Here is a 27,483-nt window from a genome sequence, read left to right as displayed (position 1 = left end):
ATGATACTTCGAAAACAGCTGTCACTACAGCTTCATCATTATACAGTACTGAAAAACCAACATCAGTGTCACGTGAAACACAAGAGACTGTAACCACAAGTCAGACTGAGAAAGCATCAGTAACACCAGAGTCAAGTTCTACTTTCCCAACAACAGATGAAGAGAGCTTAAGTGAGCAGACTACTGAGATGTCCAGCAAAGATTCTCAAGGTCCTACAGGTTCATCGTTGTTTAGCACTGAGAAGTCAACAGCACTTCCAGTTGGGGAACAAGACAGTGCTCTCACAGCTCAGACAGATAAGTCCTCACTCTCTCCTGTTACTGATAAGTCAGAGCAAAGTTCAATTTTCACTCCAGCAGATGAAGAGGGCTCAGGTGACCAAACCCCTCCCATGTTCACTTCTACCTCTTCTGTCACAGGGACATCTTCTCTCTACAGTACTGATGCACCAACAGCAATGTCACCTAGAACAACAGAAAGTCTTGACACACATAAAACAAAACTGCCATCACTTACGAGAGAACCATCGGTTTCTCCAATCTCTGATGAGACACACACAGGCTCAATAACAATGTCTCCACGTTTGGCTTCAGTTACATCATCCATTGATCCAGGCATTGAGGATGATGTTACCAGCAGTGAACCTACAATGGTGGAGTCCAGTCCTTCATTCAGTGGATCAACCATGAGCCCTGAAACAGCATCCATGGACCTTCACACTACCAGTGAAAGATCTGGAGACAGCAGTGTTGATTTCACTGGAGAGTCATTACTTTTGGCAACCACTCTGTCCTCAATGTCTAGCACTGAGACTCCATTAGTGACAGCATCACATGAGACTGAAATAAGTGTTACTTCAAAGCCAGCTGATATTACAGCTTCATCACTCTACAGTACTGAGAAACCGACCTCAGTGTCAGCTGAAACACAAGAGTCTGTAACAAGTCAAACAGAGAAACTACCAGCTACAGCAGAGATAAGTTCTACTTTTCCAACAACAGATGAAGAGAGCTCAGGTGACCAAACCCAAGAAATGTTCACTCAGACCTCCTCTGTCACAGCTAAATCGTCTCTCTACAGCACTGAGGCATCAACAGCAACATCTCCTGTTACAGCATCTGCTGTTTCAGACACTGACACTAAAGTTATTAGTAGTGAAACTACAATGGTGGAGTCCATTCCTTCATCCAGTGAATCAACCATGAAAGCTGATACATCATCACTCCTCATTTCCACAGATTTAGAGAGTTCTGGAGATCACACGCATGGAATACTGTCAACAACTATGGCTGGTCTCTCCAGCCAGGCCCCAATGCCAGGAACCACAGTTACCATACCTCTGCATTTAACATCCAGCATTACAATTTCACAACAACCTCAAAATCCATTAAGCACAGAACAGACATCAGCCATCCAGATCATTGATCAATTTGAGACAAGTTCTCCAATCACTTTGAAAGAAGAAGACATCTCAACTGGGCACACTACTGAAATTCTAACAGTGGATTCATCCACACGGTCTTTTTTGCTAACACTAGACCAAACACTGAGTCTAAGCAGCCACTCGGCTAAAGTAATAGGCAGCACAGAAGAAACTGCTACTTCATCTCCCAGCTCCATAAGGCCATCCATTCCTATCATTGATGAGACTGAGATTTTAAATCAAACCACCAAAGTTACTGGTAAAATATCAGTCACCATCTCTTCAATGTTCAGCACAGAAAAACCAGCAGTAACAACAGCTGACATAGAAAAGACAACAGAAAAGCAAATAGTAACTCTTGAAACAGACTCTGTGATCACAACTACTGAAAGCACTGGAAGTCAAACTCCTTATAATATGTTCACCAAGGAACCTCTATCTCCTTCTCCCAGCGAAATATTATCATCCTCTTTATTCAACATAGAGAAAAATGTGATGACAACTGTTGCAAGTGTAAGTGAAACAGCTTTAAATACAACAACAGAAGTTACCTCATCTCTGGACAGTACTAAAAAACCCACAGCTGTTTCAGCCAGCACAGTGCATGAAGAGGGCTCTGGTGACCAAACCCCTGATATGTTTGCTCAGATCTCTGCTGTAACAGTTTCTTCTGTTGCCAGCACAGAGTCCCCAAGTGTGACACCCTCAGTACAGCCAGATGAGGAAGTGGACTACAGCATCACAGACTTCATATTAATTGAATCCTTACCTAACTTTGTGAGAACTGTCAAGCCTTCCAGCACTGCTTTTACCACAGACCTACAGTCATTTTTCACTGATGAGGAGGGTTCAGCTGATGTTGCCAGTACTTCTGTTTCTTCCATGTTTAGTACAGAGACACCAACAGCAGTGTTTGCAGAAACAACAAAGAATACTGCAACAGATGAAACATCAGTTAATCCTACAGAGGTTCTCACAAAAGCAACAATGATTAACACAAAGGGGCCGTTATTAACAACAGCATCACCTGAACCTGAAACAACTGAAGTTTTAAAATCTCATGTAACCAAAGCTTCTTCTCTCTTCAGTACTGAAAAACCAACACCAGTGCCACCAACTGCCTCCAGTGAATCTCAAAGCAATCTTCCATTTGCTACAGGAACGGATGAAAGTCAGATAGCTGAGACTCAGAGCACATCGCAGCCTGGTGTTGAATCAACAACCCAAACCTCATCACAGTTCATGACAGAGGAGTCTAAAGATGCTACCCAATTTTCTACCACAATTGAGGCAATAGCAGCCGAGTCAGGAAGTGGGGATTCTACTGAAGTAGAGGAGTCAGGAGATGACACATCTGCATCCACAGATGAAACCCCCTTCAAAACACAGACAGCATTTCATCAACCCTCTGTGGAACAAACAACCTTAGCAATAACCACATTTAGAACATCAATTACATCCACATTTGTTGAGGAAGAAAGTTCAATTGATAAACAATTCACAACGGTCACAACAAGTCCCTATAGATTTGAAACATCTCAACCCATGGCAATTCCCAATGTCACCATGTATACCTCAAAGGAAACCTCTACTTTCATTGACATAGAGAGCTCTGGTGGCTCAACTGACGAGGATGATTTGGAGTCAAGTCCAGACGGATCTGGTGCAGAGGTATACATTGCTACTACAAAACCCCAGGATGAATTTACTGTGGCCACAGATGAGACTGAAATAGATGACAATAAGAGCACATCTGACACGTTAAGTGCTGCTTCTTCGACTCACTCCAGTACACAACCTACCAAGGAATTTATGTCATCAACCCAATCACCACACATGACCAGCACTGAGCAGGGTAGTGGGGTCTTCACAGATGACTCTGCAGTAGAGGATGAGAGTTCAGGTGCTGATCTTTTCAATGGATCAACTACATTTGTACCAGTCAGAAGTTATCCTGTGATGTCCACAACTGTAGCAGCTATAAAAGGAATCACTTTGTCATCTATTGCTTTTGCTGTCACTGAAGAGAGATCAAGTGACGAAACAACAGATAAGTCCACTGACGATGTTTTTACACAAAAAGCTGCTGGCACTGCAGTTTCTTTTCTTCACAGCACTGAGAAGCCAACAGCAATGTCTCCTGAAATGCACACGTCGACAGTTCAGGGAAGCTCAGATGATATGTTCTTTCAGAAGTCATCTTCAGCTGTTTATAACACAGAGTCTCCTGCTGTCACTTTGGTAACATCTTCAGCCGTAGTGGATATTGAAGATAAAGAGATACAGAGTACAGCCTCTTCCCTGTTTAGCACAGAGAAACCTAAAACATCAACAGCATTGCATGAAAGTGGACCATCTGATATTCCAAAATCTGCTGTAATTGCAGCTTCTTCTCTCTACAGCACTGAGAAGCCAAACATAACAACAGTATATGCTGTCACATCTTCCCAGTCAGTTAACACATCTATATCTGTAACTGATAAATCAACACCAAGTTCAGCCTTTACATTAACAGAGGGAGAGAGTTCCGGTGACCAGACCACTGAGATGTTCACCTCAAAACCATCAGTGATGGAGAGCGTCACATTTGGAGAAGCAACAGGTGAAACCGAAACCTTTGTGTCAGTCACACCAAACGCTGATGAGCAAGTTTCCTCACAGGAGGGTGAAATTACTCCAGATTCAGAAAGCCCCATCACTTCTGAAGTGACAGAGCCTTCTGCTTTGAGCATTGGGAATGAAAGTACTATAGCTGAGCACATAACGCAATCCTCCTATATAACTATGTCCCCCCATACAATTGGAGCTTCAGTTAGTGATCACTCTACAGTTGCCTTCACCACAGTAAGCTCTAGCAGTGAACATAAGCAAGATGGATTCTCAGCGATGTCCACCCCTATTCCCTCCATTATATATCACAGCGTTACAGACCAACAGGTTGTGATCATTACTCCCAGTAGCAGCCAAGCCAAGACTGACCAAACTGAACAAACACCAACCATGGTTCTGCATGTGTCTAAACCATCAACCAGCACAACTATCATATTCACAGAGGATGCAAAAAATGAAGATGAGCTGTTCTCTGCAGTTACAGACAGTATAAAGAAAGGCAGCTCCACTCCTGAGCTTATCACCAAAGATGATAATATCATTGATGCCGACACTATCTCCATAGTTCCCTCTTCTTCATTTTACCCAACCATCCAGACAGAGGAAGCTGGAGGTATCACACCAGTTACAATGACACAAATGCTGGAGATAACAGAAGAATCTGAGGGTTCAGGGACTGATAGTACCAACTTACATGCAACCTCAGCCATTAATTCATCAGTAGCCTCTGCATCTTCTGAATATTTATCGTCCACTTTAAAACCATTAACTGTGGAAGGTGTGTCTAGTATGCAGACATCCAGGGAAGAGACGGTTACATTCGTACCACAGGCCACCCCAGCTACTACTCTGTCGACAAAGTCAAGCTCTGAAGAAACGTATGATTTAACTACACCACATACAGTTTTCCATATTGAGACTCATTCCAAACTAGTTCCAGAGCTGGTGAAAGATGATTTATCAGGGGAAGACACTGCTGATAATGCCACCGAATATATCACTGAAATCGCCACCTCCTCATTTTTGCCTTCTCAAACTGAATTAACCAACCCAAGCTCAGTCACTCCGGTGTCCAGTGAGGAGTATATGGTCAGCACAGTTGAAAAAGAAAAATCCATGACATCTTCACCCACATCTGTTACAGCCACAAGTCATCACACAACAGATGAAACATTAAATTTGACCATTTCCACGCAAACGGCTGTACCTTCAGTTGCTGTCACACCACACACACCAGTTTCGACGGAACATGGCACAGTGAAATCAACCAGTAAAGCATCTCATGATGAATCTTTAGGTGTAAATGACTCTGATGAAAGTTCTGCAGAGACAACTTCAGGGTACTCTGTGGATGGACGGACAGCACCTGAAAAGCCAGTGACATCTACAGCCTCTTCGCTGTTCAGCACTGAGAAACCAACTGTTGCCCCTGATACAGGACATGCAGTCGTTACTGATACAGACACTTCAAGTGATCAAACTTTTGGTATACTGGCAACTTCAACAGTGAAAGCCGAACCGGTAACATTTTCAGTTACCTCATCTCCACCTGAAATTGCAGTATCAAGTCCTGCTTCCAGTCTTTATAGCACAAAGAAGCCAACGGTCACATCATCTCCTGATGTTACTGGGAAGGATGTATCATATAATCACACTCATGTGCCAGAGCCTGTGACAGAGACAGCTGCCTCTCTGTACAGTACAATGAAAATGGACCAAATGCTATCCACAACAACACTTTCTCCTCCCTACAGCACATTTTCAGTGGCAAGTAACACAGATATTGCAGGTGAGGAGGGCTCTGGGGGTGAGATATCAGATACCACAACTGCATCACCTAAGACAGTGACATCTGAGGGTGAAAATACTGTAGCCACTTCAGTCTCCCCTCAGGAGAAACTCACCACAATGACCCCAGAGGATGAAACTCAAACGAGCAAGGCAACCACAGTGATAGAGAGAGCATCATTGTCAGAAACAGTATTACCCCCTACCGATGGTGCAACATTAACCCCAGCACATGAAGAGAGCACAAGGGACCTCATGACCTCCATATCTACAAAAGAATCCATTTCGACAGTGTTGTATCTACAAAGCACTTCAAAGCCTGATGTTATGGTTCAGTTTGTCACAACTTTTGTACCAGAACTAGATACAACACCATTTGAGGTGTCCTTTCAACAGGCCAGGTCTGAAATCACGTTCACTCATCATCCCAACATTGACATCTCCTCTGAAAAAACTGTGTTGGCCACAACCAGACCAATTTTGCCCAGTGAAGAGTCAAGCCATCCCTTTGAACCTAGTGATGTGACTCCCCAGACTGAAGTGACAGCCATGTCAATGGAAGATAAGACAGCTGAAGCACCAAGTCGAGCACCTATACCCAAAGAAGTTTCAACTGATGCTGAAGGTAGCACGCAAAATAGTAAAATCCAGGAAACATTTACTGATGTTGCAATAACTTCACATCCTACCGATGAAACAGTAGATACTAAAGGGACAGAACCTGCTGGGGTTGAATATACAACTCCAAAACTTGCAACTGACAGATCCGCAAAACCTAAAGAAGAAACTGCAGCTGTTGGGACTGCATCTACTACAGACTCAAGCTCTGTGGAAACATCTGCAGAGAATTCAAGTGAACAAACTATAGAGGCAACAGCTTTGTCACTTTTAATGCAAAAAAAGTCCTCAACTGTGTCTTCACTGTTCAGCACTGAGACTCCATCGGTGGCTTCCATTTCAGATGGTACTGATCAAGTGGCCTCTAAAGAGTCATCAACAACATCAACCACAATGGTGACAGTAGAGAGTGAGCATACTGCCACATCCCCCTCTGCCACTGATACATCAACTGCAGTGTCACTTGAGACAGACACTTCAACAGATAAAGAAGGTTCAAGTTATGAAATTACATCATCAGAGAGTGAGGAGATCCCTGTTTCAACAGAATCAAGCGTTATCATTTTAACAGAAGAAGAAGGTTCAGGTGACATGACAACTAGTATAGTCAATCCTGACTCGGTCACTCCAGCTGTTTCATCCCTGTCCAGTACTGTTGACTTGGATATTATCACCAGCACGTTATCACCTGAGATGGAAAACACCCAAACAAATAAGCCAGAGTTATCTACATATGGACAAACAACACATTCTCAGGATGCATCACTGACCACAACTCACCCTATGTTTTCAAGTCATGAAGCAAGACAGATTACAGAGGTAACAACTGTGCCTGCTGCCTCTTCTTCAGTGGGTGAAGCTGTATCTGCTTCGGTGGAAGATGGGACAGTTGAACCCGCTGTTGATCGGGTTTCAAGTGGTGCAAAGATTGAACCATCTCCAAATACAGATGTCCAAATAAGACCTTCTCCAGAGAATATATATGAAGAGAACATAGATTATTTGACTCCAGATTATGAAGTACCAAACCTCAACGTGATTGAATCAGTTCCAGAAAACAATGAAACTGAAACACTAAATGAAGTAGCAGTGTTCCTTACTACACCACCTGTTGTTTCTCAAACATCTGAGAGTCAGCCTGTTGACTCAGTGAGCAGTACTGAAAGTAGCTCAGAAGAAAAGGCATCCACATCACCTGTAGTAGCAGCAGCAGCTATTACTTTGCTGCCTTCTGCCTCAGCTCCCATCAGTGCAGCACCCTCCTCTAGTTCTGAGAGTGGTTCAGAAAGCACCAGCAGCTTAGAGGAAAGCATGTCCACAGTGCGCACTGTTAAGCTGGATGGCGATGAAGTTGGGAACATCACCTCTGAGCTTGTATCTGCCACAACTATGTCACCCTTCATCCTTAGCACTGGGGCTGAAAGTGGGTCTGTCAGTTCTGGGAATGCATCTGTCAGCTCTGACAGTGTGTCTGGGGAAATGACGACTACAAAGAAACCAAAGATCCCCATTATGGAGGAACAGTCTCTGTCCCCAGATGAAATCCAGACTGTATTCAAGGTAGATGCTACCACAGCTTCAAAGATGGAGTCCACAAGTGCTGATAGCACCTCTGGGAAAGAGGAAGTTCTGGGCAAAATTGAGGGCGATGTCTCTCCTCACACTGAAATACCCACAAGGACCCATATACAGTTTACAACAATGACACCAGCTCAAGCACAAAGCCAGCAGGTCTTAGTTGCATCCGTAGCCACCACACCGTTATCTTTTTCTGAGGAGAATGACAAAACGGACAGTGACATACCACTCATTGAAGGAGAACCACCACTAATAGGGGAGGACACAACTGTGATAGTTGACACAGGACTCGATTTGGGGCACACTGTTGTTGGCGAGACTGTTGATATTCCAGGTACGTTTTTTTTTTTTAAATGGCTTTCATTCGAATACAACAAAATGTTTAAGCTCAGAATAAATTTCCTTTTTATACAACTTTTTTTTGTATCTTCTAACAGGACTTTACTCATGTACAGACAATATTTGTCTGAATGGAGGATCTTGCTACAAGAGTGGCAGCATCTATACATGTAGCTGTGCTCCTGGTTACAGTGGTGATCGCTGTGAAACAGGTAGGATACCATAAATAATTCCTCTCACAATTTCTCACTGCCATAACTTTTACCCAGGAAGCATCAAATTAATCCTAAAAGTGTGTCTACTGACTGTTGTTTTGGCTGACTTTTGTATTCATTATGTTTGTTTCTTATGTAGATACAGATGAGTGCCAGTCAAACCCTTGCCGCAATGGAGGTACATGTGTCGATGGGCTGGCTTCCTTCACATGTGTGTGCCTCCCAAGCTACTCTGGGCTGTATTGTGAGGAGGGTAGGTTTCTGGTTATTTTGATTGATTCTCTCCATAACTTCTTTCTAAGTATTGTTTCAGACTAACACAAGCTTACAACTTACAACATTAGTGTTGTAAGTGGTTCCAACCATCCAACTTGTTTAGACTCAGCTTATTCTATTTTCAAAACACAGAATAAACAATTGTCACCTCATACGCAGGACTTGCATTTGGTAATATGTTTAGACAGTTAATGTAATCACTCACCTGAGTCCCTGGGAAAGAAACCACAAAAGACTATGAGTCATTTCAATGATTGAGTCATAAACACAATCTTTATCTCATCATCACAATCACTTTTTAGTAGTCAGTTTTTAGTATTGCCTGATGATCTGTCATGTCAGATAATACTTCAAGCACCCTTGAACTTTAGTTTCCACAAGTTTCAGACACGTAGACATTTGACACATTTTCAGTGTACCCTATTTCAGACATTAATTTCTCAGTGCCAAGTCAGATGTGGTGTACACTACATCGCAGGTATGCTAGACATCAATTCACTTCTTGTTATTTCCCTCTAAAACAAGACAATTAGACTAGACATTAATCCAGGTTACCAAGTTTATCTACACAAGGCATTTATGGAATATTGTACAAAGATTAATTTATTCAGAAGTTTTTACACTTTAAGCTTCCCAGTTGTGCCCCCCTTTCAACCCAAGTGCTTTGGCGGATTTCTCTTGACCAGCGTCTACACCCTGAATTTTGTCAGGATCACTCATCAGTGAATCACACCCATTTACTGTGCTCAGACACAGCTGTTGTCTTAGAACGTTTTGGCAGTAGAAAATGAGAAAAAGTAACTTGAAGAGGAACAACCCAAAGAAGGATTTTGCCTCTGTTTTTGTCTGTTAATGTTTGGAAGCTGGAGTGAGGAGGGAAGGGAGGACCAGACAGTAACTGAGTTCAAGCAGTATATGTTGGGAAACATAACATCGGTGGGGCGATGAAGCTGGTATCAAGGTGTAACAGAGAAAATCTACAATCTTTAGTGAAATAAGATAAACAATCTATACCCATTTTACCAACCTCACCTTATCCAAAAAAATCTCATCATCTCTTGAGTTTCTGGGTTACACATAAATTAGACCTGTTTGCAACTGCATAGCTCATTCTCCATTAATTTAATTTGACTGTAATTAGGAATCTTAATTTACTGATTTGGGTTTGCATTTATGAATACCTGTGATGCACTCTGCTTTAGCATTTTAATCAAACGTGATGTTAGGGGGTGTAGGAACTAATCTGTCACATTAGGTGCTTTCCGACCGGATAGTACTTGTACTTTTTTAGAGTAAAAGTACACTTCTAAGCAGTTCTAAGAACTACTCTCCCCCAAAACCTTTTTTTCCGTTTGCATTCCCACTGGCCAAGTGGCCATATGGGACTGGTAGGAGGGGTAAGGGAGTTACGCAAGCACTGCAACAGTCTTTGCCGGTGAGCCGCAGGACACGCTTGTGGAGTTTAACTCCGAAAAGACAGTTAACCACAGGTTCCCGTTAATCTTATGATGGACATGTGTTGTGATATTTAAACAAACAAACCGTCAACGGCGAAATAAAAGTCTCTTATTTACGAGAGCGGCCTGAGAGACCTCCAGCTTACCGCGAGGTGTCTGAGCAGGACTGGCCGAGCGACGAGCTAGAGGCCGGGGCAGGCGCCTGCTGGCTGTCGCCTTACTTCATCAAGCTTTTCAACTCCGAAAACTTTGAAGCAAAATGTCAATTCGGCATCAATTTTCGCAAGACAGCCTATATTCGAAATCGAAACAGTTAATTTCTCGCCTAAAACGTTGTCAGAAGTGAATTTAATGATGAATAAGATGGTGAAAATTGTTAAAAATGTCCCGTTGTTGCTCTGTCTGCAAGTTTCCGAGTTGGCAGTGGGCGTGACTTATAAGTTCGACCAATCAAGTACACCTAGGAAAAGGGAAAAGGGAAAAGACCCTGCTCTGAAGTAGGAGCTAAAAATGTACGCTACTGAGGCCAGAGGAACTTTAAAATCCCCAAATTTTTCTTGTCGGAAAAGTGTTCTAGGAACGTTTAGTTCTAAGAACTGCAAAAATCCCTCCGGTCGGAAAGCCCCTAGTGTTCCTCTTTCATCGGGATTAGAGACAGTAGTCAGAGATAACAGCAGGCCATGAAGGGTCAGTATACTCACGTTTTAGGAGTACTGTAGATGCAGTAGATTAGATGATGTCATACTGTACATATTAAGGTGGTGAGGTAAATAGATGCATGGATGAATGCAAAATTGTGTCCTTTGAAAATGTTAATGCATCACATGTCTGTCGATCTGTTGCAAATCAGTTTTTCCTGTATACCTCATTCCCTCTCGCTTTCTCTCCCATCAGATACAGAAACATGTGACTATGGCTGGCACAAGTATCAGGGCCACTGCTACAAGTACTTCCCCCACAGAAGAAACTGGGACACAGCAGAGAGAGAGTGTCGCATGCAGGGGGCTCATCTCACCAGCATCCTCTCCCACGAGGAGCAACAGTTTGTCAACCGTAAGTTAAAGTTTACCATTGTAGATAATCGATAAGTACATGAACCTGTTCAAGTCATACATTATGAAACTTATATGATAAGATTGAAAAAATACAAGATCTCCTTTAAAGCCACTTCAAATACGCATATGTAGCTGTACAGTGAATGCAGGAAATGATTAAGGCATTGCAAATTCCATCGCTATCTCTGTCTTCCTTATGCACGTTCTGTAACTGAACAGTCCTAAAAAGGACATGGCAACAGAGAAACATAATCTGCTGTGTTGCACTCTACCCTGTATGGCAGGTCTTGGACAGGACTACCAGTGGATTGGCCTGACTGATAAGATGTTTGACAGTGACTTCCACTGGACTGACGGCAGGCCTTTGGTAAGATAGGTTGCTTTCCCACATATTTTTGTCTCAACAAACGTGGCACAGAGAGAGTGTAAATATTTGGAAAAGTTGCCGGTGACAGATACAGTCATCTAGGGAGAGTCGTTCTTTTCAGGGGCTGTGGTGACTTTCTCATGACGTACTCTCCTCTGCCTCGTATCACTACACCCTGGTGGGTGACTGCTCTGGTAATAAATCTGATGTAGCACATACTGTAAGGCACCACCTTTTAAGCAGTGTGAGTCCAGAAAACCAATAGCTGCAACAATGCAAGAGGATGACAATCCAATGTAAAAAAGTATGCAAGATGGGAAAAACACACTTCTCATGAATGCAGTGTTTATTAAAACAGCACACAAGTGGGAGCTTGTGTGGCATATTGGTTGTAGCTGCTGAAGATCACCCTCACCAGACAGGAAAGTGACTAATTACTATGTGCATCCGTGTCATACAGATTGATGTCCTCACTTCAAAGATAATCCTCCAGGACCAGAGATAGGGGAAGCATAGTGGCGGCCTGGGGGTAAAAAGATAAGCATGGGCCGGCTATGGAGACCCTTGCTCAGCTGAGCGATTGAGGGGTGATGAGGGTGTGAGTGACGCTGTGTATAGGGCAGTTTGGCAGGCGTAGACAGGTATGGTCCCCCTTCCACCCCCACACCCATCAGAAGGTCTGGCCACCAGGCAGCCACCCGGGGGAAGGGCCACTAGGCAGGCAGACACACAAATGGACAGCACCTGTGCTCAGCTGCAGAAAGAGAAAAAAGCCCAGGGGGTCTGGGTGGGTGGTCACCTCCAGTGGATTTAAGTATAATACATAAGACTAGTGTTACAGTAAATAACTGTGTGTGTGTGTGTGTGTGTGTGTGTGTGTGTGTGTGTGTGTGTGTGTGTGTGTGTGGGGGGGGTGATCAAAGTTTGTTTGATTATTTTGAGGAGGATGCAGGCCTGCTGTGCAGTTGATGGGTCACCCGTTTGTTAACTAGAAGTGAGCTGAGCAGGAAGTCGGGGTGTGTTTTTTTAACCATAATGACAGAGTAGCAGAGCCTCAGGGCATGATTGGGGGAGTGGTGGTGGTGGGGGGGGGGGTCACAGCTTTGAAGAGCCTGTTTGAACCTAGAATGCGCTGAAAGACTGCAGGTAGCATCAACTCCTGTTTGATTGCCCCACAGCACCACAACTGTGCATATACTGTACAATTGTGTAAATGTACATCTGTGTTTATGTGGATTTTTTGTGCCTGCAGCATTATACACGTAATGCCAGGCATGCAGACGGTGTGATGTAATCTGTGATATAACACTCATTAATAATCTTGGTAAAAGTTCAATGAACACTGTCTTTTAGAAACTGTTAAAAAGCACTATTATGGTTTCTCATTCTGTGGCTTAGTGTGAGATTGGCTGAACACAGTTTACGAGCCCATTTTATAAATGTGTTGGTTTATGTGCCTGCAAGTGTCCCTCACTGCTGAACAATGATTAGGTCACTAGGTTGCTGAGTTTAAGTTGGCTCCTGGAAACATTCAGTTGCTCCCTCTTGTGGCCATTCATTAGAAATACTGTGATGGGAAACTTCTGTCAAAAACAGCACCGGATCTCTATTTTTGGGATCACTTCTGTGAAAGAAGATAGGTGGTGGTAACAATACATGTGCAGATTTGTTAACCCCACTGGTGTCTTCAGTGTGATTTCATGCACTTTATAAAGCAAACTAAATATACATAATAGAAAACTGTTGCTCCTACAATAGATTATAATGATGAATAAAATACTAAAATCATAGCATCTATATCTTTGTTAGGGTTAGTGTCTATGTTATGAAAAAGTTTATAATAAGCATTTACATTCCATGAATGGTTCTCTAAAGGGCATAAAGCCATCATAATGTCTTACCCTTTATATTCTGCTCTTATTTCAGCAATATGAAAACTGGAGGCCCAACCAGCCTGACAGCTTCTTCTCTTCTGGCGAGGATTGCGTCGTGATGATATGGCATGAGGACGGCCAGTGGAACGATGTTCCTTGCAACTATCACCTCACCTTCACTTGCAAAAAGGGCACAGGTAAAAATACTTTTGTGTTTGCAGAAATTATCTCTTACTTTACTGAATGCGTGGATTTAGAGAGGAGAAAATACAAGTGTTCTGTTTCTGTTAAATTCCTCACTTAAATGTTATCTTCACCTCTGCTTCTCAGTGGCCTGTAAGCAGCCCCCTCTGGTGGAGAATGCACGTACCTTTGGTAAGAAGCGTGAGAGGTATGAGATCAACTCGCTGGTAAGGTACCAGTGCAGGACAGGCTTTATTCAGAGGCACGTCCCAACTATCCGTTGTCGTGGGGATGGACTATGGGATAGCCCTAAAATCTCCTGCATGAACCGTAAGTACAAGTATGGCTCTCAATAGATTGTCTCTCACTGTTTAGGATTTTGACAAAAACTATGACATTTTTTAGAGCTAATATATGCTTTTACTCTAACAGCATCGAGCTATCAGAGGACCTTTATCAGAAGACATCAACACAATAGTCTCTACAGCATTAACAACTTCAAGAGATGGCCGGACGAGGCCTACCGCGTTCAGCATCAACGCTACCGGGGAAGAAGAGACAGGACCGAACATAAGCGGAAGAGAAAGTAGAGGCCATGTAACATGGCAAAGCTTCCCCGAGACGAGAACACATGGCTGATGCTTGTGTTGAAAGAGGAAAAGGATTCCCCAAGAAGAAAAAGCACAAGAGAAAACTCATCAAAGAAACCAAGAGGATAACCTGCAGTTTTCTTGCATTTTGAATGACAATGGAATCTTATGAAGTGCCTTTTAAAAAGATGTTGATACATGACTTTTTTTATCAAGGGGCACTGATTTATGACAATGCCAATGTGGATAAAATACTTTCATCTGGCTACTGGAAAAAGCAAAAAATACACTCATCAATTTTTTAAAACTGGACGTTTTTTTTCTTTGTCCTTAGCTTATCAAATAATACAATCACGACTGTCTAAAACCTTTGTACACACTGCTATTTAAAATCACCATAAGTGTTCCTTATTCATAGAAAAAAGCTGTTGTGAAATAATATCGCTTATGTTATGTAAAGGAATTCATTATGTTTGTTGTGCTGTTTTAAGCTGGACTTCATTTCAATGAGCATGCATATTAATATATATTGAAGTCTTCAAATGTTTAACTATGTTTATTCTATTTCAAGACATCCAAGTTTACCGAACAGAAATGGAGACATCACTGGCAGTGATTGATCAAACAAAGGACTTATAGTTTATATACGTGGACTATTATATCACATACTTCCAGAACTGTAAACCTTTGAAAATCTTTTTCCAGTCTTCAAACCTAATCAGCATGGCTTATTAACTTTGCTAGCAGTAGCTATTAAGATTTCAGATAAATAATACACCCATGTCTGGGGAATTTCGACCAAACTGCTTAATTAACGGCTAGAGACCTTTTTGTGGTGGCAGCTTTCAAAGTAGCAAATTACCACCTTTCATTAGCTCCCGCCGTTAATGGATGTCAACAATGACTTGTATAGATAAATGTTTATGGATAAATTTCTATGCAGACAAAGCCTTTATCCACTGATGGAAATCAATGTCCATCAACAATTTTCAAATGAAATTAGCCTATATTTTCTGCTCATGTGTGTTCAGTGCATAACTTGCAATTAGTTGCTGCAGAATGTTTACAATAACTGTAATGCTATTCATAATTACACATCAAAGTGTTTTGCTCTCACCTGTTGCTGTTGTGCTTTAGCCTGTTATGGTTTTCTAGGTAATGCTTTTCTTCTGGACTCTGTTATTGTTGTCGATTGAAATCAGCCTATGAGAGAAAATGTATTTTGTGAAACACTCAAAAAGACTTGAACATAAAGGCTGTTTAGGCACAGATAATTTATTTTCAAGCTGCTCTTGATCTCCTTACTTGTAAAATACAGGTAAAATATGATGCTGTCACTAGTCCCAGCCATGTTCTTCATATATTTGTGTTGTATGTTTAACAGGAGACCAGCCACAATCACAGACTGTCTAAATGGGATGCATTGAAAATGAAAAGTTACTTTACAATACAATGGATTTCTTCGTATTGCTACATCTTTAATGTCAGCAGTGGACCAAAGAATATAGAGGGCCCCATTGGCTGCAAAAATGTTCTGTAATATTATCAAAATATTTGTGGTTATGTATGTCACCCGCATTTTCTCATGGAAAGATTTGTTGTACTTGTCTGCCTGTGAATGTCTGTGTTTGTGCCTTAATGTGCATATAATATCATTTTATATTTATAACTGTTTGTTTTTTTTATTTTACAATGTGAATGTCTGGGATGTTTGTGAATTTTTTTAAAGAGATCAAACTTTTTTTTTCCTGCTTTAACTCATCAAAGAAATAAAAGAAATATATGGATATTATATAATAACATTTCATTTGGACTTTTTAAGGAAGTGTATTGAAAAAAAACTGTATGTTTGAGTGTTGGGTCTGTGAGCTTTTCTGCAGGTGTTGTGGTTTCCTCTTAGTTTTTTTTTAAGACATGCATTTTTGGTGGACCAGAGAGTCTGAGTTGTCCATATGTTTATCTTTCTGTTTTGTAGGGCTTTTATGGAGTAGCAACCTCTTAACACTATCTGGATTCAGTATTGTAGGCCAGTAAAGAGACTGAATGAATGAAATTGTTAGGTCCTCCTAAGGTACATTTTTGCATGGAATAAGTACAGTGTTGGTTTCACCAGTAGGTAGTGCTATCAGACTAAGACATAAACCTAAGTTGTTGTCTGCCCAAAACCATGGAAAAGGGTAGACATTTAATTTCCTTCACCCACACAACTCATGGAAACTCTAAACATAATGTAAGGAATTTACACTGAATTCTGTGAATCACGCTCTGTAGAACATCATACCAATGTCCTGTTAAGTCTTGCAGTCTGGCGCATACATCAAACACTTCTGAAAAACCCATCAGACATGCTCTACAAGCCTCTTGGTAGACAGACATTCAGAGGGAGCAGATAGGAGAGTTATAGCAAACATATGGAGTAAGAACTGGATTAGGGAAAAGTGAAGCTGAAATGGCTGATGCTGCAGAACTGTGGACCTGCATAAGTATACCACACTACACACTTGTTTTAGTCAATAGTATGGCTCCTCTTGAATATCAAATACTTCTGATGCCTACATGGCGGTGCATAAAGGAAGCAGATGAATTCCCTTGGTGTAAAAACAGAAGCTTTTTCAGTACTTTAAAATGCACCACTATTCCCAGAGCGCCTCTAACACAGCAGTGATTTGACATTGACACTGCCTTAGAGCACAAAGCACCATTACCAAGGTAATAACATCAAGTTGGTCGATGTAATCTTTGTGTAAGTTTGGATTGCTGTGGTTTTCACTGTGACTGCCCACTCTGTCATTAGAGTAGACTTTACTTGTGATTAAAGGCTGCTCCTTGGTGCCCCTGCAAGAGTAAAACCTATATTCTTGCCTCATGAAATGCAGATGTCTCATGGGTGATCTGCGGAAAAATCTGGCCCTCTCAGCCCAGTTCTCTCTGGGATTTAACAGGCTGTCTTGGTTTGTTTTGGAAAAGAAACCCACCCCGGCTCCTCCTGATTTCCTGGGTTTGACAGGCGTTTCAGACTCTGTCTAGTCCGATGCAGATTGTCTATCATTCACTCATTACGCTGCTATTTTGTTTTCACATGTTACTTAGGCTGGAGCATTACCAGACATGCTGAAAGTCAGCACAACGTTTGAACGGTTGAAACCACAGAAGAAAACCAAATGAAATGTTGAGCAATACTCCAACAAAATCAGTCAGCAATGACACAGTGGTTGTCCACAAGAGCAATTGCTCATCAATTTAACTGTCTGCTTCCAGCATAAACAAACCCAGAGACAAAGAAAAGCTCACTGTATGCCACGATTGTGCACAAAATGCTTTGTCAGCTCAAGTGTGTAATAATATAGTTTACTCCTCAGATTTTAGTTGAGAATTCAACATCATTATTATACTTTTATATGCTGAAAAGTTCTGCACAATCTCTTTTTTTCCATTGCTATCTGCTGCATTGTCCACAGAACAAAAGGCTTGCTTCAATGGACTTTTCACCATCACACACATTTACATTTCACTGCTGTATCAACTTAAATCTGACCCCATTCCCATGCATTCCCAGAAGCACTCTTAAGCACTGTGTTACTGTCCCCTTTGTCTAACTTAAGGGTGGGCTGGCAGTCTGGCACTTGCCAAAGAATAAATGAATGTGAGGAGAGTCTAATCTTAAATCCTCTCAATGACATGAGTTCATGCCAGATACATGGCCCCTAATTTGGCAACTTAAACAATACTATTTAAATATCTGCACATAATGCATGTAGATTTGGTTCCAGTGGAAATAAAAATGTTCATTGTTAAAAAAAGGGACAACAATTGATTTAAAAGTCATATTCTTTATTTCAAACTGCTTTGTTGAAAAAGGTACATGGTGCTACGATACAAAAATACCTTTTTTAATGCACAAGTGTATACAAATGCACAAGTGTGAGAGACATTTTTAAGTTTTGCTTTTATAAACAATGCATCACCATATTACTACAACCTGCAGTAAGTACCATATGTCAGTGCCCAGGGTTAGAAAAAGTCTAACACAAATATCATATTGTTTTTGTAACGGATACCTAAAAAGGTTGCTATCTTCTGATTATGGCAGACCTTTAGATTAACAGCTCTGTATGTCCAAAACATTCTCACTGTGGTCCACAGGACACTATTGTTATGGTTTTCTGTTGGCTTTGATCTTTTATTCCCAAACATGTATTCAGATCACTACAGCATGACTATTAGTTATGAGTGATCGTCAGTACTACTCAGGTCTTTAAAACAATAGAGTGCTAGTGGAAATGTACCATTTACAGCTCACAACCTCAGTAAGAATTTGTGAAACTGTCACTGCGGTCATTGTGGATTTCAGCCCCGACAACGGCCGTTGCAATTGTAACTACTGGATGTATTGTATATCTTACGGAATTGCTACAACTGTCAAGACAAGACAATCACAGGTATGATTTTAGAAAAAGGTTGTGTTCAGGGCAAAGGGGAAGATCTGTATTTAATCTGCAGTCATTATCTGGCTAAACGTTTTTTATTGTTTTCTAAAAACCACAAATCTGCAATTGTCAGAATCTGTATTGTTCTTCTTTAAAAAGAACATTACACACATAAAACTATAGTGACAAACAAAAAAAAGGTTACAATATCTTTCAAATTGTAATTGGAAGTTGATCTAATGGGAGCTATCAATGCAGAAAAATTCACAGTCCATCAATACATTTACATTCATTTTCCTGTTAAACTGTAAATTTGATCACAACTCCACAGGTTAAAAGAGAGAGGGATCCAGTTGAATACTTACTGCAGTAAAACATGTTTATATCCATAGCTCAACAGTGGTAGTTATGTTCATGACTTTGTTATCTATCTAAGGTATTGTATTGATGTGATACTTGATAAATGAATAACATTTTACTTTGTTTTGTTCTTTAGATACATTTTAAAGCAGCAAATATCATCTGCACATGAACATAAATGCTATAAATTCTAAACTTCACACATCTAATCATTCTGTGGAGGTCAAACCAAACTTAGATCATGTTTTACAATCATCAAGTTCTGGTCTCTGTCATATCACTCATACATTAACACTGTTGCCTTTTCCCCAACAGTCTCTGTAAAATTAATGAATGCACAGTTAGAGAAAAACAAAACTTAATGGCTACAACTATTTTGTCATTCATTGCATTTGGAAGTATGATGTACAGTATTTGTTTTTAGAAGTTAAGGAGGGTTATCACAGTTTCAAAAAAGTATTGAGCTCATGCTAGTTAAGATCCAAAGCTTGTCTGCTTTATTGTGGATTTTATTGGTTGTGGTTGTTGTTGCTCTTTGGTGATTATGGCTTCCCTACTACTACCTACCACCTCACTGCTCAGCCTTGTAGCAGTAGACGCCATAAGACTTTTGCATCTTGTCTGGGAATCCAACAAAGCGCACTGCAGCTTCTGTGGGGCTGCAGTTCTTGCGGGGCCTGGCAATGGGGTAGCGCACACTTCCGTCAGCCAACCAGCCAGCATCGCAGCGATCGTAACCCTCAAGCTTCCAGGCGGAGTAAATGTGGCCCACCTTGGCAATCTCTGCACCATCGTCTATGCATGCCTGCACAGCCTCGTCAAAGGTCAGCCTGTCGGGCTGGACCAGCCAATAGAAACGTCCTGACAGCAGAGTGAGCAAAACAGACAGTCAGAAAGAACTTACTCTTTTCTTGAAATGATTTCTGTGAGTATATTACTACTGTACTTTTTACACATTGGTCTACCAAACAAGGCCACACATAGCAATTTTTTAAACAAAACCATAAATTGCACAGTTCTTACTGTTGCAAGAGTAATGCATACCAAAAATAACAAATCAAGAAAATGGATAAACAAATAAAAGCAACTCACCGTTGAATTCAGAAGCAAAGCAGAACACGTCAAAGTGGCTTATTTGTTTGTCAGGACGGCCATAGCTTCTGACGCCAGGCCCGTTTTTGGTGCCTCCACAATTCTGTCTGGGTTTGGTAATGGGATACTGTACTGTGCCATCATTCAGCCAGCCAGCATTGCACCAGTCCAGGCCGCCCTTCCAGGCCTCAAACAACTGGTCAAAGGTGGCGACAGAAGCATCCTGTCCCTGACAGGCCTGCACAGCTTTGGGGAAGTTCAGGTTGTAGCGGCCCACAAGGGGGGAGTATGGGAACACAACACCTGAGCGAGGCAGAACACATGAAATGAATATGATAATATGTTAAGCTATCAGTCTGTGTTTAGTTTTATGTTATTGAATGTACAGTAGGCCTATTAGTCTTTTAAGTCCAGCAGCTTGCAAAATGTTGTCTTCAGAGGCCAGACTTTGCTTACTCATTAGTTAGTAGTGTGCTTGTCCTTCTGCATGGAAGAAAAGATCATCTTATGCAAACTAGGTGATAGGTTCTGCTGCATTACACATCACAGCAAAGCACTCTAAACTGCTGCATGAATCAACTAAAAAGTGAATCTACACATGAGTGCAATCCAATTCAAGAGAAATATGTACAAAATGCAGCAGACTTAATTGCATAAATGCTCTGATAGTTTCTCACCATGGTGCCCTCCTTACACCAAGTTTTACCTCAATATATTATCAACTGTATTTCATGATTACAAAATTTCAAATTGCATGTGCCTGTCAAGCCTCCACCCAGATTGATCCTTCACACATGTGTAGAACTATCAACAAACCGCCCTTAGTTGCAGAGAAGCTCAAACACAGTGCAATGGTTTAGTGTGTCACCATGCAAGGTTCTATGTATGAATAAGGTAATAACACTAATGTGCATGAAAAGCAGTTTCTCTTTTTAAGGCACATTTTAAAGAAGACAAGAAGGAAGAAAATTTTGTGATTATAAAATCTGATGAGTCAGTCAGATGTATGAGGATGTGGACCGGAAAAGATGCAAAATGTGTTTCTGTTTACTGATGTTGAACAGTATTCAGATGTGATCATGGCTGAATTATGACAGTGGTTTGGATAAATCAGCACAAGCTGTCTGTTCTTTTCCTTTTCCACATGAAAAGTGGATGTTTGGATGTTTTCAATAACTAGAATGGAAATGACACACTGGTGAAAGAGCTAATGTTAACATAGCTGGTATATTAACTTATACTTTAATGCCCATCCCTAAGCTACGTTTCTGAATATATATATATATATATATATATATATATATATATATATATATATATATATATATATATATAAAAAAAATTACCATCAATAAGACCGCCTTGCACTTCCAAAGTAATATCTTGCACGGTTTCTTCCACCCCGTTGATTATCTCACAGCGGTATTTTCCCATGTCATCCATGGAGACGTCAGTTATTATTAGGGAGGCATCTTCACTGTCGTGCTCCTGCAGAAAGACACGGCCCTCAAAGTTTCCGTAGGTTTTCTGGTGGAAACCCATTGAAAGCAGCACATCCTCACTCAGTGCTTCATCATCTGCCACCTTGGTCCATTTGACTCGGATACCAATGGTACCAAAGAACATGGCATCTTTGGACAGGAGCCGACAGGGCAGGGTGACGTTGCCACCTAGGTCAGCAAAAGCCTTATCTGGAAAAGAGGAAAACATGATTATAACTTTGTTGTGGTTTGGTGATGGTGATTAGGCTTATGATACTTGGACTTGCACTAGAAAATATAATGTAATGTTTATATAAATTAGAACTATATTATATACACACCAAAAATCGAAAAGACCCCAAAGCTGCTTTTCCCAACTTTTCCTTTATTGTTCTTTCATAATTGTTCCACAGCTTGTTTTGGCATGTGTGTACTGTTTGTATTACTGTACAACATGGCGTACACACAAAAGCTTTCTCTCACACAAAACCATCAAAGAGTCTGGGTGTATCCTGTTCACTTTATTAGATACAGTACTGGACAGCAGCCAGTCTTCAGCCCCTGGAGCCAATCATCCTCTTCAGTCTCCTTCCTGCTCTTGTCAGTCCTGGCACTTATAAACCTTTGGTTCCTCAGAATTAACCCTTAAAATTAAGTGCTTATTTTTCATCCGCTCCATCTGATTTGTGCAAAGTGTTTGAGGCACCAAGTGAATAACAAGTAAAGAAAGCAAATAATATAGTTAATGATACAAAATCTAGCTGTCATCATTATTTTTTGTTTCCTCTGGGCACCACTGTCCAAACTAGGCCACCCTTTAACTCTAAACAGCAGGTCATTTGTGTCTCACCATGGGTTCCCACAATCTCCCTGACCTCCATGTTTAGACCTCACAGGGCTTGCTTAGTTAAGAGGACCCCAACCAGCAAGGGGCCCCCTATGCCAGGCAATAATAAGCACCAGATGGATAGATGTACACAACCTCTGACCCACACCATCACAGGTACAGCCTTCGACAACGAGCCTTGTAAGTGGAGTCAAACTCTGCAATGCACAGGTCTTGCAAGATAATATGGTAATTACCCAACTGAACAAATCAACTGGCTTTTTAGCTATAAGTAGTCTACAGGCATAACTATTAATCGTATGCAACTAAGCTGTTTTTGGCTGAATCCTGGTTCGGTGTTGTTGCCAAATCCCTGTTTTTAATTTATTTCCCTCCCACTTACTCAATAAGGATGAACTGTGTCTAAACCAGTCTGTCTCTCCTTTCTGACTGAGGAGGCCAGCATTAGTGTTGAGGCGCCTCATTTTGAACAGCAACATTAGAGCCATGACTGGAATACTGTCACTGGCTCCTCAACAGGGAAACCTTTCCCACATGGGCAATAAGGAAATAATAGCAGTCACTGGCTTGCTGCCTTCCACACTGATCAACCCATTCCTCACACACACACACACACACACACACACACACACACACACACACACACACACACACACACACACACACACACACACACACACACACACACACAGAGTGACACTGAAACAACTTCTCATCAAGCCCATGCCTAAACTGTTCTAATCCTCCATTCTAACCACACAGCAGATGCATGTCTGGACTTTGTTCAATGGTGCTCAGATCATTAGTATTAAGCTTTCCTGCAAAAGGATTTAATTAGCAGTAACACTGCTGACAGACCTAATCTAACCTTCAGTCCAACCTTGTGCCTTGTTCATAAATGACATTAGACTGCAAACCTCATATGCCTGAGACTCCTTCTATTACCCAATCACCACACCCAGTAGCCTCACTCGCCTCTTGACTGGTCAGCAAGATGCCAGGTACTTTACGAGCTAGGAAACACCCGTTTAGCCTCTGCTAATTACTAAAGTCTTCGAAAGCAGAGTCTAAAAGCAGTCTGGACAAGAGTCCTCTTTACCCGTTCTATTAGCGAGGAATGACTCACAGCTTCGCCGTGCCTCATAAATTCTCTGCATCGGTAGCAGTTGCACGAAGTGCGATTGAAACCTGTGGGATCCAGAGTGACTAAGCTGCTCAAAAGCTCTGGCCAAGGTGAAGCTGATGGTGACGTCAACACCAGCTCACCAGATGTTATACAATCCAACATTTATGCCTAAAAATGTCCAAATTTCGAAATCTTACTCAGGAAGTTAGAGTAGATAGAATAAAGGGGTTCATTGTACTCTCATATGGAAACATTGTTCTGTACACAAAAACCAGCCGCTGGATGTGGTTTGTAATCCTGAAATATGAGATGAAAGGAGGGGATTGATCAAACATCACAGTGCCAACATAATGCTGAGAAAAGCTTGGAATGAATTACTTTATACATATTAACCTAATACCTTATAGATCACTAAATGAAAGCATAATAAAGAACTCTGTCTCTTAGACATATATATTCTGGAACAACCTTGAAGCTAATGGTTTCATGAGACAGTAGCAGCAGACAGAGACAGGCATGTTCAAAGTAATTTCACACTCTTTCCTGCTCCTGCGGTTACCAGCAGACATGTCCCACAGGAGATTATGGCCCCGACCATGTGGGGTACACTACACTCATAAAGCAACAGCTGGTTGTGTGTACTTAGCCCTTCAGGAAGAGATGGAAGCCTTTTTTTCTCTCTTTGTCACACCTCACCACCATCCTATTTGTATATGTCTCTCTGAGGTCAAAGGTGGTGCCAAATTGTCACATTTAACATAAAAAGGGGTTGTCAAATAATTCTGAACGGCTTCTATCTGAAATTGTTGTAGAGTGCAGCTGGGAAAAACACAGCAAAGAAGTAAATTAACACACGTGCGTGACATAAAAAAGTTCTGCAACTGCAGCCAAGACCCACTGCCATTTTATGACCGAGCACAATGCTCTCTCACTCTGTTAGAGTGATTGGAACCATCTGCTTAGTCGTAACACTGAACTGTAAATTAACAATAACATTACAGTGGTCCAAGTCTACTTAGTGACCTATATATTCTGAAACTACAACAGTGTAATTATGCTGTTAAACCCCTTAGCATAATTTTTGCTTTATTATTGAATTAACAAAATGTCTAATTGGCTCAAATCCCCCCTCTATAAGGATGGAAATCATCAGAGAGCAGTCACTGCCTGTTTATATTGGTGTGTGCCACAATGTGCCACACCCTCTGACAGAGCAGCTAGATATGAGATGCTTTGCAATATCACAGCTTTGTTCTCTTCTGCTGCTGGCCCACTTGTGTCAATATGGAAAAAGAATTAACAAGCACAGCTGGGACAAACACAGGGGGCCAACTCCTACACGTTAATTCCAATAAACTCTTTCCTGCTCTCCATCATTCAGAACCAGCACAAACACAGAATGTGGGTGTGTATTGCTCACATGGGTACACATATGTAGTCTTCAAGCACATACTGTACTGTATAGCAAACTGTCATTTGTGAATTAACACAAATGCCAAAAAATCAAACATGTCTCCATCAACATCTCATCTCCTAGTCTAAACACATTTTCAACTCAGTCCCCAGCCCCAGCCCATTTCCGGCCAAGTTCCTTTTCCCACCCAGTCCTAGCAACAGAGCCAAGCCTCACTAACCAACAACTACAGTGAGCATTAGACTTAACAGACTATTACCTCACAGGGAAAGACAGAGTCATTGGGGCTCTATATGTTTGGCTGCGAGTCATTAATCTTTACTTCGCTCCTGTCAGACTGCCTGTTACCATGGAGGATTTCCAAAAGCTCCCAGTGCCAGACTGAGTCAGTAGGTTTAAGGACAGGCAACGCCCCGTGAACAGACAGAGAATACACAGCTCATATGGTTAATAAAAGCCATACCGTATGGAACAATGATTAGGCTCGCCTGAGCCTAGCCAATGTTTTAACGTAATGCAGACAGTGAGGTCATGTATAAACATACGTGTACTGTATAGACACATACACAGTCACACACCTGTGACATCACTGGCTAATGGGAGAAATTCCAATGTTTGCATAAGACAGCAGGATCTCCTCCTAAAGTGAAACTATTCTCCCCACAGACAAACCATTTCCTCCCGTCTTGAAAGAGAGAGAGCTGAGACACCCCTAATTTGACATCTACTGAGTAAGCTTGTAGGGCTGCTGAAAGCACATTAAATGTCACTCATATAACATGAGAGCTCCTACTGCTGGTAGAGCTTCTACCATTCTAGTATTTGCAGCATCCATCTCCGTGTGTCATCCTGTATGCAGGTGTGAATTTGAATCATAATAGCCTCATGATGGGGTGCAAGTGCTCTGTGATAGGATGTCTTTCATTTTCTGTCTGCCACAGGAAGACAAAGACAGACAACTAATAAAATGACAAGGTCAAGACTTTACTGTGGGAAATTCCTGACTATTTTTGCACTCTAGTAAGAATTGACATCCAAACAGGGTCAAGCACGACTAGCCCAGTTTCAGCCACAGAGGCTGCTGTGACCCATTTAGTAAGAGTACAACCAGTAGTATTAGTGGTGTGGTTTTCATTCAGTAGTGCGGGCAGTGAGCCTCTGTGAATGGCAGGGTGATTTACAGTTTTCACCAGCCAGTTCATGCTGTGGTGGTCTGTGTGTGTCAATGAGTCAATGGTGAGTCACACTGTGTGTGTGTGTGTGTGTGTGTGTGTGTGTGTGTGTGTGTGTGTGTGTGTGTGTGTGTGTGTGTGTGTGTGTGCGTGTGTGTGTGTGTGCGTGTGTGCGTGTGTGTGTGTGTGTGTGTGTGTGTGTGTTTGTTACCCCAGAGACGCCTCTTTTACCTACTGATACAAAGACCCTGTTGTTACACAAGCCTGAGCTGTGGTACCATTTAGCTCAGGTCCCTTACACAGCTCATCGTCCAGTTCTTCTTTTTCTTAATTCACAGTAATATTCTTGCACATACAGACACATCATGCATTCACAAAATAGGTCACACACAATCACCCACATACCTGAAGATCAAACCTTTTTTACATGATTTCTAATCTTACCTGTTGGTGGTGAGGGCATACTGTATGCACTGCCAGCCAGGGTCAGGGAGATCATTGTAATGCACAGCAGACTCGTCATTTTCTCTTTTTTCCACACAAAGGGCCCTCTCCAATAAAGATATAAATATAAAACTGAATAGAAAAAACTTCACTAAGTTATCTTAGCTTTAAGTATTTTAAAAGAGCCAAATGTTAGCTTGAACTACTTTTCTTCTGTTTTAATTGATATTCATCTAGCTGTCCCTCTTTCTGTCTGTCTTTGTGCAGCAGCTGCCTGTGGTGCTACTGGAAAGTTTGGGCTCCTCAGAGGTCTAGACAAGTGCCTTTTATTGTAGCCTTACATGGTTGAGACCACTCCCCCTCCCCTCAGCCCATCACCATCCACAGCTCTATACTGGCTCCCATTTGCCACATTATTTATAAAAAAAACTCCCTCCTCTCCCTTGGGAGAATAATGGATAGAGCAAACCTCCAGACAATTAACCTGCAGATCATTATCCAGAGTAACATGCATATTACAAGAAGTGGAACTATACATACTGAATGCAATACAGTAAAAAATTGCACAACTTAAGTAAAACCTTTAATAAAAATGATTTTGCTCCACATCCATTGTCTCATGACCTGCAGCCTTTGTGTGTTTTCATTCTATTAACTCTGATTCATTCTGGTTTACACCCAATTTAATTATGTCTGTTTTATGGTCTCTTTATCAGGATTCAATTACACAAATCAAAGTAAATGTT

The 27,483-nt window shown here is 41.5% G+C and overlaps 2 protein-coding genes across 2 annotated transcripts; one reads left to right on the top strand and one right to left on the bottom strand.

Moving 5' to 3' along the window:
• Positions 1-91: 91 nt before the first annotated feature.
• On the top strand, positions 92-16,174 carry LOC144518115 (uncharacterized). The gene is made up of 8 exons (XM_078250525.1): positions 92-8,352; positions 8,456-8,569; positions 8,712-8,825; positions 11,200-11,358; positions 11,645-11,727; positions 13,654-13,798; positions 13,932-14,114; positions 14,217-16,174. Exons 1-8 carry the CDS (start codon positions 189-191, stop codon positions 14,372-14,374), a joined length of 9,120 nt encoding a protein of 3,039 aa, XP_078106651.1. The 5' UTR covers positions 92-188; the 3' UTR covers positions 14,375-16,174.
• A 2,014-nt stretch (positions 16,175-18,188) lies between these two features.
• LOC144518114 (hyaluronan and proteoglycan link protein 1-like) lies at positions 18,189-27,036 on the bottom strand. The gene is made up of 4 exons (XM_078250524.1): positions 26,738-27,036; positions 21,600-21,944; positions 20,254-20,556; positions 18,189-20,022 (listed from the first exon to the last, which is right to left on the bottom strand). Exons 1-4 carry the CDS (start codon positions 26,814-26,816, stop codon positions 19,733-19,735), a joined length of 1,017 nt encoding a protein of 338 aa, XP_078106650.1. The 5' UTR covers positions 26,817-27,036; the 3' UTR covers positions 18,189-19,732.
• Between the last annotated feature and the right edge of the window lie 447 nt (positions 27,037-27,483).

The sequence above is a fragment of the Sander vitreus genome, chromosome 5 (assembly GCF_031162955.1).
Source record: "Sander vitreus isolate 19-12246 chromosome 5, sanVit1, whole genome shotgun sequence".
NCBI classification, from domain to species: Eukaryota; Metazoa; Chordata; class Actinopteri; order Perciformes; family Percidae; genus Sander; species Sander vitreus.
Note: the sequence above shows the minus strand (reverse complement) of the source record. Positions and strands in the feature narration are given on the sequence as shown.

Bases quoted from the DNA above. Each gene is read 5' to 3' on its own strand.
- LOC144518115 (XM_078250525.1), top strand. From the start codon at position 189: ATGTCCAGCAAAGATTCTCAAGGTCCTACAGGTTCATCGTTGTTTAGC. The intron at 8,570-8,711 runs GTAGGATACCAT...TTTCTTATGTAG, and splicing joins TGGTGATCGCTGTGAAACAG to ATACAGATGAGTGCCAGTCA. The intron at 11,359-11,644 runs GTAAGTTAAAGT...CCTGTATGGCAG, and splicing joins GGAGCAACAGTTTGTCAACC to GTCTTGGACAGGACTACCAG.
- LOC144518114 (XM_078250524.1), bottom strand. From the start codon at position 26,816: ATGACGAGTCTGCTGTGCATTACAATGATCTCCCTGACCCTGGCTGGC. The intron at 21,945-26,737 runs GTAAGATTAGAA...CCTCTTTTCCAG, and splicing joins TATGCCCTCACCACCAACAG to ATAAGGCTTTTGCTGACCTA. The intron at 20,023-20,253 runs GTGAGTTGCTTT...CTCTGCTGTCAG, and splicing joins CTTTGCTTCTGAATTCAACG to GACGTTTCTATTGGCTGGTC.